This window comes from Tasmannia lanceolata, unplaced genomic scaffold (genome assembly GCF_043159265.1).
Source record: "Tasmannia lanceolata isolate RefF3 unplaced genomic scaffold, GAP_Taslan_0.1 ptg000002l, whole genome shotgun sequence".
NCBI lineage: Eukaryota > Viridiplantae > Streptophyta > Magnoliopsida > Canellales > Winteraceae > Tasmannia > Tasmannia lanceolata.
This window is the reverse complement of record NW_027518679.1, coordinates 13917486-13932500: the sequence shown is the minus strand read 5'-3', so window position 1 is coordinate 13932500 and position 15015 is coordinate 13917486. Positions and strand designations below refer to the sequence as shown.

Genomic DNA, 15015 nt, shown 5'->3' with positions numbered 1-15015 from the left:
ATTCGAAATTTCGCCAAATTTCGGTTTCGGTCCCCACCGATATCCGAAATTTCGGATTTCGGTCGAAATTTAAAACCATGATCACACATGAATAAGAATAATTTTGACGTGGTCAGAAAGGAAGAAAATAACCAATGTTATGACACCTCTGAAAGATTGCCATTCGCAGTGTTTTGGGCTGAGAGCATACTGGGTGCATTCATTGATGTTGTTGCAAGATCCATATCTGATTTGAGGTCATGCTGTGTATTAGCATCGAGCGAGCTGAAGAAGTCAATTAACAGACCTGATTGTGTCTCATCATTTACAGAAGATGAATCGATCTTAAAAACTGCTTCCAAACACTCCTTAACAACTTCAAGACCCTCAAGGTCAACACCAGGAGCTGCTTCAACTGTCCTAGAGTAAACAAACAGTATTACAACAAGAAATAATTGATAAAACCTTGGCATCCTTTCTAAAAGAAAGGAGTTGTTGCAAATGCCAAGGCATAACAGTTGTAGACAATATAGAACATATCAATGATAATTGTAGAACTTGAATTAAATAGCTAACAAGAAAATATAGAACATATGAATATCTAACTTAACATTCATGATTGCAAAGACAGAAGCACCTCAGTGACAAGAAAGAATTCATATACAAGAAAAAAAGAAGATAAGTACATGTATTTTGGCCTGAATGACTAAAACATTTAAACAAGCAAAGTAGTTTATGAATTTTACCCGAGCAAAAAGCACAACGAACAAATAATCTTGGCTGAAATCTTTGGGAGTTTCCTATGCTTTTATTTCCGGAGAACTAATTTAAATCTTTATTCAAAAGAAGAGAAAACAAAATTACAAGCGGATGGAGCTGAAATCACCCGACAAGAAATAAAGGATCAAAGAAACAACAAAAATAAATAAAGAAAGAACAAGAGAATAACGATAGAAGAAAAACCCTCTACTTATGGACAGTCTCAATAAAAAGAACATCCTCCTCTCAGCTCCCCCTCTTGCTAATAAATTTGTTCTCTCTTGAACTTTTAGGGATGCACACGTATAATGATGACAGTAATCAATTTAAATCTTCGATTTCTAAATTGAAATTCGTTTGTCTCTACGGTACCACATTATGTTTCAATACCAAAGCAACAAATCAATGGAATCTGATTCACACTAAGGGGCTGGAAAAAAGCTTCAACAACATTTACTAACTTATTCATAAAGACTCCACCAACGGCAAGGGGGCCCAGATTAACTCTTTAACTACCATCATATTTTAACTTTAGGCATTCAAAGAAAGAAACCATATAGCCTTAGTCTTATCTTAGAGCTCCACTGTGATTTCCTTCCACATAAACAAGAGATAATACCAATACTGCCCAAAAAAATCTTGCAATTGCCAAATGAATAAAAGAAAGCTTAGTGTCACTCGCAAGTCTCCATCAGGGAAGCGTTTATCGTCAATATTTTTTCTATTTCTTTCATTCCATAAACCTCACACCAAAGCAAAACATGTGGCCATACCATTACATTTTTTTGATTTTTTCATTGTCCCCACATTACAAAGTATGAATAGAGGGTTAGTTGATTCCTCTACTATTCTGTAAAGAAATGCATATTGGCAACTGTAAATGTCTTCTATTTTAGAGCACAATACGCATTTAATCTTTCTGCAACCTCCATCCAATAGAATGCCTCAACTCTAGGAGGGACTACGCCCCCCACAAAATTAGAAAGATTAGATATGTAAGTTTAGAAGAACTTGACCTGAGAGAACCATTGGACACCCAAATCCAAACTCTCCTGCTACATTCAATAGGAGATTTGAAGATCGATTGTTGAACTCGAAATTTTACAAAAAGGGGATAATAGTAAAATCCCTTAGTAAAATAAGCAGAGAGAAAAAAGGGGTAGTTACACATCATGATATTCCTAAAAGTAAAAGGGATAAACATAAAAGTTAAAATATTTTAATTCAAAAGAGGAAAACAGAGCCCCCGACTAAGGGAAAAGAAATCCCTAAATTTAAGGGAACAAAATAACTCTCGCGAAAAGGGAAATAAGTCACCCATGTTTCGAAAGGGGAGGTTACGTAACTCCCCACAAAAGGGGAAGTGATCATTCAATCCCGGATAAGGGATGAGGTGGCACCCACAACGGCTCCAAGAAGGGAAACTTGAGATCGTGAAAAGAAATTATGGGATGTTGTGGCAGTTGTCAACCACTTCTAGGGAGATCTATAAATAAAGGGAAGACCCTTTGGAGAGGGGATCCAATCCTGGCGAGAAAAAAGCTACGCAAAGGGGGGACTCGGATCTTTTAGAGAGAAAGCCTACACGCAAGGAGAAAAGAAGGAGAACAGAGAAAAGTGAGAAAAGATTTCTCGCACTAACAATTTCTCTTTCTTTTCTCTCTTTTTTTGCAGACTTCTTCCAAAAAGATTCCATAAAGGAGAGAAGTAAGAAGACCTTTCTCCTTCGGGGAGGAGAAAGAAAATCCCTTTAGAATCTCTTTCTAGAGACTTTATAAAGGTCCCGGGTAAGACCTCTTTCTAGAGACTCCCTAAAGGGAGAAGACCTTTCTCCTCCGAGAGAAAGATGATAAAGACGACGGTTCCCCAGAAGGAAGACGAAGGAAAATCCCTTTAGAATCTCTTTCTAAAGACTCCCTAAAGGGAGAAGACCTTTCTCCTCCTGGAGAATGATGACAAAGATGACGGCTCCCAAAAGGAAGACGAAAGAAAATCCCTTTAGAATCTCTTTTCAAAGACTCTCTAAAGGTCCCCTTAGAATCTCTTCCCAGAGACCTACTAAAGGGGGAAGACGAGGAGAAAGATGATGAAGATGACGGCTCCCCAAAAGGAAAACTAAAGAAAATCTCTTTAGAATCTCTTTCTAGAGACTTTCTACAGGTCCCTTTAAGAACTCTTCACAGAGACACTACCTAAAGGAAGAAGGCCTTTCTCCTCTAGGAGAAAGATGATATTTCACCAAAGGGAAGATGAAGAAAGTTCCCTCCAGGACAGAGAAATTCCGTCCGAGAGGATCTATTCACAAAAGTCAAATCTTTCAAAAATCCCTCTTTTTTGGCGTAGAAATTAACCAAAAGTTGTATTTAGATAGGGAACCTCTTCATGGATAATCATAGGTGTTTTCTTTCTTCAAAAAATGTAATTAACCGCCAATAGAGTTGGACGTGTACGATCCCTACCAAAATTTTAAAAAAAAACTCTTCTCACAAGAGGGAAATTTGATCTCAATGCATTTTATGTGTGTCATTCTCTTTTTCATGCATATGAATTTTGTTGCGAACATGGACCCCAACACTATAAACAAGGATTTGGCATCTTCAACCGTATCATCCTAGAGATTTCTCCTAAAAACCAAATCCAACACTACATTAATCCCCACTCTAGAGAACCACAGCTTCATACTCTCCAACCCCACCCCGCTACCACCCCTCCCCTCAACCACAAGCTAATATAGGTTAAACATACTCAACTCAACTCAACAAAGCCTTTGTCCCAAACTAGTTGGGGTCGGCTAAAATGAATCCTTTAGAAAATTTTCATGAAGGTGAAAGGAAACTACCCGGCTCTAATCCCGGCTCTAGTTTGGTTCTTCTACGTGGATCATTTTCTTCCATTCTATCCTATCCAAGGTCATGTTCTCTGTTAAGTTCCTAGCTATCAAGTCTTTCCTCACTGTTTCTACGCAAGTTATTTTCGGTCTACCCCTACATCTTTTTACTCTATCAATTTGGCACGAGTCGCCTCTTTTCACTGGAGCAGGACAAAGAAATTCCGTCCTAGAGGATCTATTCACAAAAGTCTGATCTTTCAAAAATCCAAAAGTTGTATTTCGATAGGGAACCTCTTGATGGATAATCACAGGTGTTTTCTTTCTTCAAAAAATGTAATTAACCGCCAATAGAATCGGCAGTGTACGATCCCTACCAAAATTTTAAAAAAAAAACTCTTCTCACAAGAGGGAAATTTGATCTCAATGCATTTTATGTGTCTCATTCTCTTTTTCATGCATGTGAAATTTGTTGCGATCATGGACCACAACACTATAAACAAGGATTTGGCATCTTCAACCGTATCATCCTAGAGATTTCTACTAAAAACCAAATTCAACACTACATTAATCCCCACTCTAGAGAACCACAGCTACATACTCTCCAACCCACCCCGCTACCAACCCTCCCCTCAACCACAAGCTAATATAGGTTAAACATACTCAACTCAACTCAACAAAGCCTTTGTCCCAAAGTAGTTGGGGCCGGCTAAAATGAATCCTTTAGAAAAATTTCATGAAGAAGGTGAAAGGAATCTACCCGGCTCTAGTTGGGTTCTTCTACGTGGATTATTTTCTTCAATTCGATCCTATCCAAGGTCATGTTCTCTATTATGTTCCTAGCTATCAAGCCTTTCCTCACTGTTTCTACCCAATTTATTTTCGGTCTACCCCTACAACTTTTTACTCTATCAATTTGGCACGAGTAGCCTCTTCTCACCGGAGCAGGACAAAGAAATTCCATCCGAGAGGATCTATTCACAAAAGTGAGATCTTTCAAAAATCCAAAAGTTGTATAGGGAACCTCTTGATGGATAATCATAGGTGTTTTCTTTCTTCAAAAAATGTAATTAACCGCCAATAGAGTCGGAAGTGTACGATCCCTACCAAAATTTTAAAAAAAAACTCTTCTCATAAGAGGGAAATTTGATCTCAATGCATTTTATGTGTCATTCTCTTTTTCATGCATGTGAAATTTGTTGTGAACATTGACCCCAACACTATAAATAAGGATTTGGCATCTTCAACCGTATCATCCTAGAGATTTCTCCTAAAAACCAAATCCAACAATACATTAATCCCCACTATGGAGAACCACCGCTTCATACTCTCCAACCCCACCCCGCTACCACCCCTCCCCTCAGCCACAAGCTAATATAGGTTTAACATACTCAACTCAACTCAACAAAGCCTTTGTCCCCAACTAGTTGGGGTCGGCTAAAATGAATCCTTTAGAAAAATTTCATGAAGAAGGTGAAAGGAATCTACCGGACTCTAATCCCGGCTCTAGTTAGGTTCTTCTACGTGAATCATTCTCTTCCATTCTATCCTATCCAAGGCCATGTTCTCTATTATGTTCCTAGCTATCAAAGTCTTTCCTCACTGTTTCTACCCAAGTTGTTTTCGGTCTGCCCCTACCTCTTTTTACTCTATCAATTTAGCACGAGTCACCTCTTCTCACCAGAGCATGCAAAGGCCCATGTTTGATATGTCCAAACCATCTTAAGCGGTGCTCTCTCATCTTCTTCTCAATTGGTGTCACGCCCACCTTTTTACGAATGTCTTCATTTTTAATTCTATCTAACCTTGTGTGGCCGCACATCCATCTAAGCATTCGCATCTCCGCTACACTCATCTTATGAACATGCTGCTTCTTGGTGGCCCAACATTCTGAGCCGTACAGCATGGCTGGCCTCACAGCTGTCTTATAAAACATTCCCTCCAACTTGGTTGGGATTTTACGGTAGCACATAACTCCTGAGGCAAGCTTCCACTTCAACCAACCTGCTCTTATTCTATGGTTAACATCCTCTTCAATCTCTCCTTCCTTCTGTAGAATTGAACCAAGATAGACAAAGATATCCCTCTTAGGTACCTCCTGTCCAGTCATATTTACTACAATCTCATCCCGCCTGCTTACATTACTAAAGTTGCACTCCATATACTCTGTCTTAGTCCTAATCAGTCTTAAACCTTTGGATTCCAAAGTAGTTCTCCATAACTCTAACTTAGCATTTACTCCTGCTTTGGTTTCGTCGATTAATACTATGTCATCTACAAATAAAATACACCACTGCACCTCATCCTGGATACCCTTCGTAAGCTCATCCATAACTAGCATAAAAAGATAAGGGCTTAAAGTTGATACTTAGTGCAGTCCTATTGTAATTGGAAACTCACTAGACGTGCCATCCGTGGTTCTAACACTAGTTACTGGTCCATCATACATCTCCTTAATCACATAACACTCTTGGGAACCTGTGGACCCCGATCCTGAGAATGGTGAGGGACGGATCCCCCTCTCATCCTTTAGATCTCCACATGTGAAGGAGAGCTCTACCAAGGAACTCTCGAAAATGGTGCCCCTCACAGCATAAGTGGCGATCTATGAGATACCTCTTGATTCGGAGACAGAGCCCGGAATCAAGACGTACCTAAAAATAGAAAAGAGTCGACATCCATGGAAAGCCATGGAACCAATAATATACTCTGTTTGCAATGGATAAACAGAGATTAACAAGGTCTGTGCCTGGTTACGAGTTGGGGAAGGTGTTAGGCACCCCACTCGCCCGAGCGCACTCGGTCTCTTACGCCATTTTTATTATTTTGAAGAATTTTGGGCTAAAATCATGTGAAATGGGAACGGGTATCCTCAAGAAAACGTCTACCTAAGCATGCATGACCCAAGGATGGGCAAAAGAAAGAAAACATCCAAGTCCTACAGAGGGTTGATATCAATATCACCTGATATTAGAAAGAACACTAAAGTCTGCCGTCTCGCAAAGAGGCGGAGAAAACTACTGCTAATCCAATACCAGATAACCCTGCTATCTATCTCCACACATCACATCTAATCATAACTCATCATATTTAAGAAAGCGGTAAACATGCGCATGCACAGCTATAACTAAGCAGGTAATGGCAGATATGATGAGCAAATATAATGAGATAAGATAAAATAAGCAAAAAAAACAGTAAAGAACTATAACTAAGCAGATAAATGAGATAAGCAAGTAGATAAACCCTACAGCTAGGCATGTGAGTAAGCAAGTAAGCAAGATAAGATAAGCATGTGAATAACCAAGTAAATACACAAATAAACAAATAAAATGCTACAGATAAGCATGTATGAGTATGTACAACTATACAAAATATGCATCTAAAGAGAGTAAAAACTCAAGAAAATGGAAGAAAACACACTAGCATGTCCCTATACAAGAGGTAAGAATAGACACTCAAGACAAATAAGTAAACACACCAACATGCACCTATGCAATAAATAGTGACAAATATCACCTCAAACTCCTAAAACTCTAAAACAATAAAAAAAATATGTGCACCACAACGATCTGGGCCTGGATGACCATCCATCCAAGTTGCCTACGTATCCAAGCCTCTTTTTGGAATCAAGATCATCGTAGTTCGGTAGCCTATTCTAAGCTACAATGCCTATTTGTGCCTAGACCACTAAACTAGACTCTATCCTAAAGACTTGACATGACTTGTGATTAAAGCTTGTTGGACGATGTTTAATTAAGTTGAAGTTGATTGGAGATTTTAGGACTCCCTATATGCCCTAACTAAATGCAAGTTTTTATCCTACACTAATGCAGGTGGGTCCTACAACCTATGTGCAACTAGGTTGTATCCTACGGAAAAGATGGGCTAACTAAGTGAATCCTAATCTAGCCATCAGTTGACTATGTGACAAATTGTATAGTCAAACTGACCAGACAAAGGCTCCTAACTCTAGGACTCTCCTAACTCTAGGATAAACTCCTAACTCTAAAACTCTCTGTACATCTAAGACAAACTCCTAACTCTAGAGGAAGATCTTTTTTGAAAATATTTATTGAAAAAGTTTGAAAAAATTTGCAAAAAGTTTTATTTACAAAGTTTGACTAGACTTGGGATAAAGATCCCAAGCTGCCTACGTACCTCATGGAAGAGGATCAAGCCAACGCAGTTAGGAAACAAACTCTCCTAATACGCTCCTAAAAATTTTTAAGTTTCTGATGTTTTCGAGGTTTTAAAGTTTCTGATGTTTTTTTTAATTTTAAAATGTTTTCACCCTTTTAGCTAAAGGGAACATACAAAACAACACACTAGGGCAAAATCCCTATGGCTAAAGGAGAAACCCTAAACAAGTAAAATAGTGTCCCAGAGAATGAAATGGTAAGATCCCAAGCAGGTATGTTCTAACAAGACTGAGCTAGTCTCTATGAAAGATAAGGAAACAATGTCTAAAGGATAGACTCCTAACTAGAGGATAGACTACTAGTCTATGAGATATACTTCTAAACTAACGACTCTAAAAAGGGGTGCAAATAAGTCAAAGCATGTCTCACACTCTATAAAGGGGGTGCTAATAAGACAAAGCATGTCTAATACTCTATAAAGAAGTGCAAATAAGACAAAGCATGTCTTACACTCTATAAAGGGGGTGCTAATAAGACAAAGCATGTCTAATACTCTATAAAGAAGTGCAAATAAGACAAAGCATGTCTAACACTCTATAAAGGGGGTGCAACTTGTGAGACTTGGATAATATCCTATGTGGCTTGCTACAGAGACAAAAATGTCTCCTAAAATAGGAGGCTCCAGCTAGCGCCATCATAGCCCTTTGCTATGATAAGCATGATAGATAACTAAGCATGTGGTTAAGGACTAAACAAGTCCTATAAATGAAAAGGGGAAAAGAAGGGAATGCTATACGGACTAAGCAACTCCCCTAAAAGTATAGGCTTGGGATGACTCCTTCATCGCCCATGCAATGATAAGAGGGAATCTACTATTTAAAGGTGTCTAAAAGGCTAAGAAAGTCTCTATAGAAAGAAGAAAAATGAGGGAATGCTACTAAGACTAAGAAGTCCCCCTAAAGGATGGGCTTGAGATGACTCCTTCATCGCCCTTGCAATGATAGGACACTAATATAAAGGACTTAGCCAATCCCCAATAAGAAAGGGATAATCTATAAGGGATAAGTTGAAATACAAGGTGTCAACCCAAGAGGGGGGATGAAATGGCTAATTAAAAATTTAGGGCTTAATTAATTGAATTACTAAAATCAATTTACACATTAAGCCTTAACAAGTTTAACCTTTGATCAAACAATAAGGATATTAAGAGCTAGGGTTTGGATGTTACTTTAAATATGCATTCATTAACCCTTGTTCAATTAAAACATAGACATAAGTTGGGTTAGAGATTACCAATCACCACAATGTTTAAATGAGAAAGAGAAGAAGAAAGCATCCACAAGGCACAAGATTTATAGTGGTTCGGTCACAACTTGACCTACTCCACTCTTCCAAGTTTTCCTCCTTGGGATTTTTCACTAACCAATAAGATTCTTCAAAGGGCGAATCTCAAAGCCATACACCAACTCCTTCTTCAAAGGGATCACACCCTTTTCTGCACAAAGTCTTTCCGATGACACCTTCCTCGTACAATTGATTTACCTTTCTTTCAGGGCCAAATCGGAGACCCTCAAACATAAAATGAAGAAATAAAAAGAAAGAAACTCTCAATGCCTCTTGATAGGCTGATTACAACATTTAAAGCTCACAAACTCTCCAAGGAATATATACAAATGTAAAGCCTATAGAGATCCTCTTGATAGAATGTAAAATTACAAGTTCAAAGTGGTTTAACCTTTCATATAAAAGTGTAGGTCCAAGAAGATGGGATTTGATCTTGCCAAAGGTTGTTTAGAAAGGTTTTTTATAGTGTATATATAGCCCACAAGGAAATATGACTGTTTGGGGGTAAAACTGTAATTTACAGGGTTGAAAAAGTCAACCTGCGAAAGTCCCAACGGATCTATTTCCTAGTCGCTGCGGTCGACTGAGGCACGGCGGTCACCCGCCCTTATCGAGGTCTTCTTTTAAAATTCAAAATTCATACCGGCGCGGTCGACCGGCCCAATGGCGGTCGCCCGCGGCAAGGGCTTACTGTTTGAATTAAATTTTCACTCAAAACACTATCGCGGTCGACCAGACCCATGGAGGTCAACCGCCTACACCATACTGGATTGTTTCTGTTTGAAACAGAAACGTATCCGCGGTCGACCGGCCCGATAGAATTCGAGATGGCCTGGATTTCCAAGTTCCATCCCGCGGTCGACCGGCCCTGAGTGAAATTCCATTTTAACTTTAAAATCCAGGGGCTTTTGGGCTATGGTCTTTGGGCTTTAGTCCAAGGTTTTCAAACACATTTTTGGGTGTGTTGATGGTTTTCAAAGATGTAAAATGTTATGTATAAAAACTATTTTGAAAACCTTTTGAAGGTGCATTTCATATAAAATCAAGAGGACTCCAAATACATTCTAAAAATAAGAACCTTGAGTTTTCTTGGAATGTTTTGGCTCCTTTGCACTTTCTTGGACTTCTTCGGCTTGGTTGAACATCTTGACTTTGTCTTGGCTCTTGTGACATCCTCCAATCTTCACTGGATGTTGTGAGGTGGATGAGGTGTCACCAATGACTTGTTCAACACCAAGCTTCTTCTTGACACTTGCTTAGGGAACTTGTGGGATCTTCTTCATGATGAGCTTCGTTACTTGAACATCTTCAAATGAGGATGTCTTCACTATAGGTGCAAGCTCTTGGTTCATTTGATCCTTGATCCACAAGTCATGTGTTGTGAAGAGTTATGTAATGGCGATTATGACATGAAAGTTCTGTATACAACACAACATCTCAAAGCAACACATTAGTCTGCCAATGCTAATCAATTTGAGTTTGCTAGCATCAAAACAAGAAGGTAAGGTGAATGATTGAACCCATGTGCACCCTTGGGCTTACATAAGTGAAGTACAACATAGGAGTAGGACTAAACAAGTCCCCTATAAGAAAAAGAAGAAGCAAGGGTTGTTTTAGAAACTAAACAAGTCTCCTTGAAAGATGGGCTTGGGATGACTCCTTCATCACCCTTGCAATGTGTATACAACATACAAAATGACATCAACACAACTACATTTTAGTATTCTTAAAAAAACATTGTCTTTTCTTATAGAGGTGTTATTCTTATCCTTTGCCAGCATTCCCTAATTCATTATAACAAATGTAAGCTAAAATCATGCCAATTATCAAATATGATTGTGTTGATATTCCTCACTTAAAGTCTAAGAAATATTATGTTCTTTACAGATGGATCTATGAAGCAATTCATACTCTCAAGTCAAACAAGTTCAACCAATATTGATGGTGTGAAAATATAAATGAACTAATAATAAAAATGATCCTACGGATAATATTCGACTAGTCAAAGAAATAAATTTGGCAACACTACGTAAATAAATGGAAACAAATTGCCAAACAAGGACTCGCCTATCAAAACTCACATGCACAACATCCATTCATTTCAGACATCATATGAATGGATGTACATCAAACATCATATGATAAGATGGATGGACAGACATTGAGCATGTATAGCTCACCCTTTGTAAGTGATTCATACAGTGTATGAATCCAAAGGGCTGTCCAACCAAAGGGACACCAAGGGATTTAACGGTGAATGACTTTCAAACTACCTTGGGCCATTAATGCATGATTTGCTATAGGTAGTCATATGATACCAAAAGAGATGACGACAAACTAGCAAACCATGCGCTCCTCTTAAATATGTGCAAATAATATATATGTATAACATACAAAGCACATATGGCTTATCATGGTTAAGATGTTGGCTAAAAGTCAAAGAGATTAGTGTTTTAATTAAAGGTGAGCGTACACTCGTACACTCTCCATCTTATAGGGTAAGAGGATTAAGAGTACCAATTGAGTGATTTTTAAATTTAAGTTTACCATCTTTACCATGTACCTAGTAGCATACAAGGGGAAATAACGATAGATTATATAGATTATTAATTAAGCTTAAATCTAAAGAACTTAGACATTGTAAGAGGGATCAATAGAATCCCATGCCTAAGAGAGACATCCATGGCTCATGCAAGTGATAATATATCACTTATGGGTAAACATGAGCAAGATATGACCTTTTAAGCCTCCATGGATAGTCTACAATGTTTGGACACAGGAATTATGGTCCAAACATCTATGCCTACATCCACAAACCACCATATAAAGATAGGGCATTTAAGCACAAAGTGCAAAAGCCCATGGAAAACCAAAATGTGTGGGATACAAGTGTTCCCATCACAATGTGTTACATGAAAACCACAACAATGAGTAGCTGCTCAACAGAGATACTAGATTCCTATGACATTTTCAATTTTACTCAATTGAGTTTCACACATTGAATCTAGGCTCATTTTCAATTCTCTACAAAAAAATATTCATGAAGGACCGTAGAGAATAATCCAATGACTTCTAGAGAATGTCAAGTGATGAACACCTTGGACACATGCATTCCAAAATAAACTACTACCACTAGATAGTTTTATCTTAGTCATGAGGGGATATTCATTTTAAGCTTTTTGGAATACACAAATTTAACCCATCAAGATTTCTTATGTATTTAATGATAATCATTAAGCACATAAGAATGGGTTTAAAGGACAACTAGGTGCATAAACATACTTACTCACCTAAGGCAAAAGAGATGTCTAAGAAAGGATTTGAATGGATTTCCTTAGACAAGGCTTTCAACACTCAATTTTGCTAGAATAGATATTCTACCTAAGTTGAATATACTAAGATCTAACAAATGCCAAAATTGTCCTAAATAGAGTTCAAGAATGAAAAGAATAAACTTGAAAGATCAAATTGAACTCAAGGGCAAAAAGAATGGTAAATTTTCATGAAAGCACATATATGGTTTTCACATTAAGTTTTCAATTGTGGATTTACTTTGTGAATGCTAAGTGCACAAGTGATGTGATTTGCACTTAGATAGGCTTTTCAAAAAAGATATTCAATAGAGCACAAAAAAAAGATATGATCACTTAAGCACAAAGAGCAAAGATACAAACTATTAAGAACATGAATAATGATGAGTATCAAAGCTCATTAAAACTAGATACAAAAAATATTCAATAAATTAAAGTATCTAGCAAGAATGTGAATGATAAAACAATTTAGTATAGCCCCTAAACAAACTCATTCACTAATTAGATTAGAGGGATTCTTTTGGAACCCAAATCCCTTTGGTTCCATCCAAGTTTGTTTGTGGGAGTACCATTTCTTATCAAAACAAACTTGTTAGATTTCACAATTCTAAGCTTACACTCAGAATTGAGATGACCAGATCTACCACAATGGGTACAATAGTAAGATTGGTAGATGAGGAGCAACTAGAATCACAAGACTTTGAAATATGTTTATCTTTCTCTTCATGAGGTCTTTGATTCTTAATGGAGAATTCTTCATTTTCATGTTCTTCATTTTCACAAACATGTTTACATTTTTCAATTAATTCAATGTTTGTGATTTCAAGGCTTTTAATTTCTTTCTCAAAGCCATTGCATCATTAAAATAAGTCAACATTTTTATTTATCAAAAATATGCTTAATTGACTTAAATTTTCGTTTCTTTTCAAACTTTCATTTATTTCCAATTTCAAATTTTCAATTTGAATTTCAAAATTAGAAATTGAATGTTTGAAAGAACTTTCTTTTGCAAAAGATTTTTGAGAAGTCTCTTTTTGACTAAAAATTTATCATTTTGAAAAGAGAAACATTTTTCTCAAAAGTGTTTTCTAATGAAGTCCAAATATCTTTTGCATTGATACAATTTGAAATATTGTCAAAAATGTTTGGATTTAAACCACAACACAATAAAATCATAGCCCCTTTGAGCTCAAGGAAAATTATTTCATATCACCTTCAGTGCATTTCCTTGAAAAAGAAATTCCCTCATCAATGACATAAAATGTCATGATCTATGGATTTGAGATAGGGCTGCATTTGTGCTTTCCAAGCTCCATAATTCGTTCCATCAAAAAGTTGAGGAATTATTTTGGATCGCCCTTTCTCAAAATCCAGATGGATTGTCACAGATCTTTTCTCTTGTAGATTTTTAAAATTAAAAATCTCTCTAAGAGCCTTAGCTCTGATGACAAATAAAATACAGGTGTGACAATCCAAGGGGGGGTGAATTGGTCAATTAGAAGTTTTAGGCTTAATTAAGAGAAGATTAAAAATCAATCCTTTAATTAAGCATTAATTAATCTAACCCTTGTTCAAATAATCATATTAGTGAAATCTAGGGATTAGACATTCTAATAATGCACATTTGCTAACCCTTGTTCAAATAGATATTATAATGCAATTTAGGGTCTAGACATTCAATTTAAGTGCATTTACTAACCCTTGTTCAATTAAAGCATAAACATAAGTAAGGTTAGAGATTACCAATCACCACATGTGCAAGAGAAGAAAATGAAGAGAGAGATAATGAACACAAGATTTATAGTGGTTCGGTCTATCACAAGACCCACTCCACTCTTCACATCCACGTGTGAGTTCCACTATCTCGACCCTCCTTCAAGGCCGGATCAATGAGCGATTACATGACCAAGCTTTTCCATTCTCAAGGGCCAAAGCGAAGCCTGCTTTTCCATTCTCATGGGCCAAAACGAAGCCCATCTGAACGAAGCCTTCGGCGAGAGGACACACGCTCATATGTCGTCTTCACCTTTCTTAATGGGCCGAAGAGGAGACCCTCGTCTTTATGATTCTTAACGGGCTGAAGAGAAGACCTTTAATGAAGAACAAAAAAAATGAAAAACACTCAATGCCTCTTAAATAGGCGGATTACAACTTTGTAAGCTCACATTCACTCCAAAAGAATAAGCAAAAAAAGCCCTATGGAGTGCCTCTTGAAAGAATGTAGAAATGAAAGCTCAAAGAAGTTTTTCTTTTGATTTTCAAAATAAAGCACATATAGAAATGGGATTTGATCTTTCTCAAATGTTCAAAAGCTTATAGAGATAGGTTTTAATCATGTATATATAATACATTTGAAATTATGACCGTTTGGGGTAAAACTGTAAATAACTGGCTTGAAAAAGTCAAGCAGAAAATGCCCCAACGGCTAGTTTGCCAGACTGTCGCGGTCGCCCGCCCCTATCGGGCGCCCTTTTATATTTTCAAATTTCTTACCGTTGCGGTCGACCGGCCCCATGGCGGTCGTCCGGCGAGGCTAACCTGTTAGCTCAAAAAATCGGCTCAAAAACCTATCCCAGTCGACCGACCCACGGCGGTCGCCCGCCCAAACCCATGACAGATTGTTTCCTGGATATCCAGAGACTCCTCCGCGGTCGCC

General features: G+C 37.6%; 1 protein-coding gene across 4 annotated transcripts in view; it reads right to left on the bottom strand.

The window, feature by feature from the left end:
- The window catches only part of TPR8 (Tetratricopeptide repeat (TPR)-like superfamily protein), a 106849-nt gene that overhangs the window by 65431 nt on the left and 26403 nt on the right, over window positions 1-15015 (bottom strand). For 3 of the 4 annotated variants that reach the window (XM_077380014.1, XM_077379955.1, XM_077379814.1), the window contains exon 2: window positions 147-394. In XM_077380014.1, coding sequence (XP_077236129.1) covers window positions 147-394 — 248 coding nt within the window. The remainder of the gene's footprint in view (window positions 1-146; window positions 395-15015) is intronic. The other variant, XM_077379880.1, reaches the window with a different exon arrangement.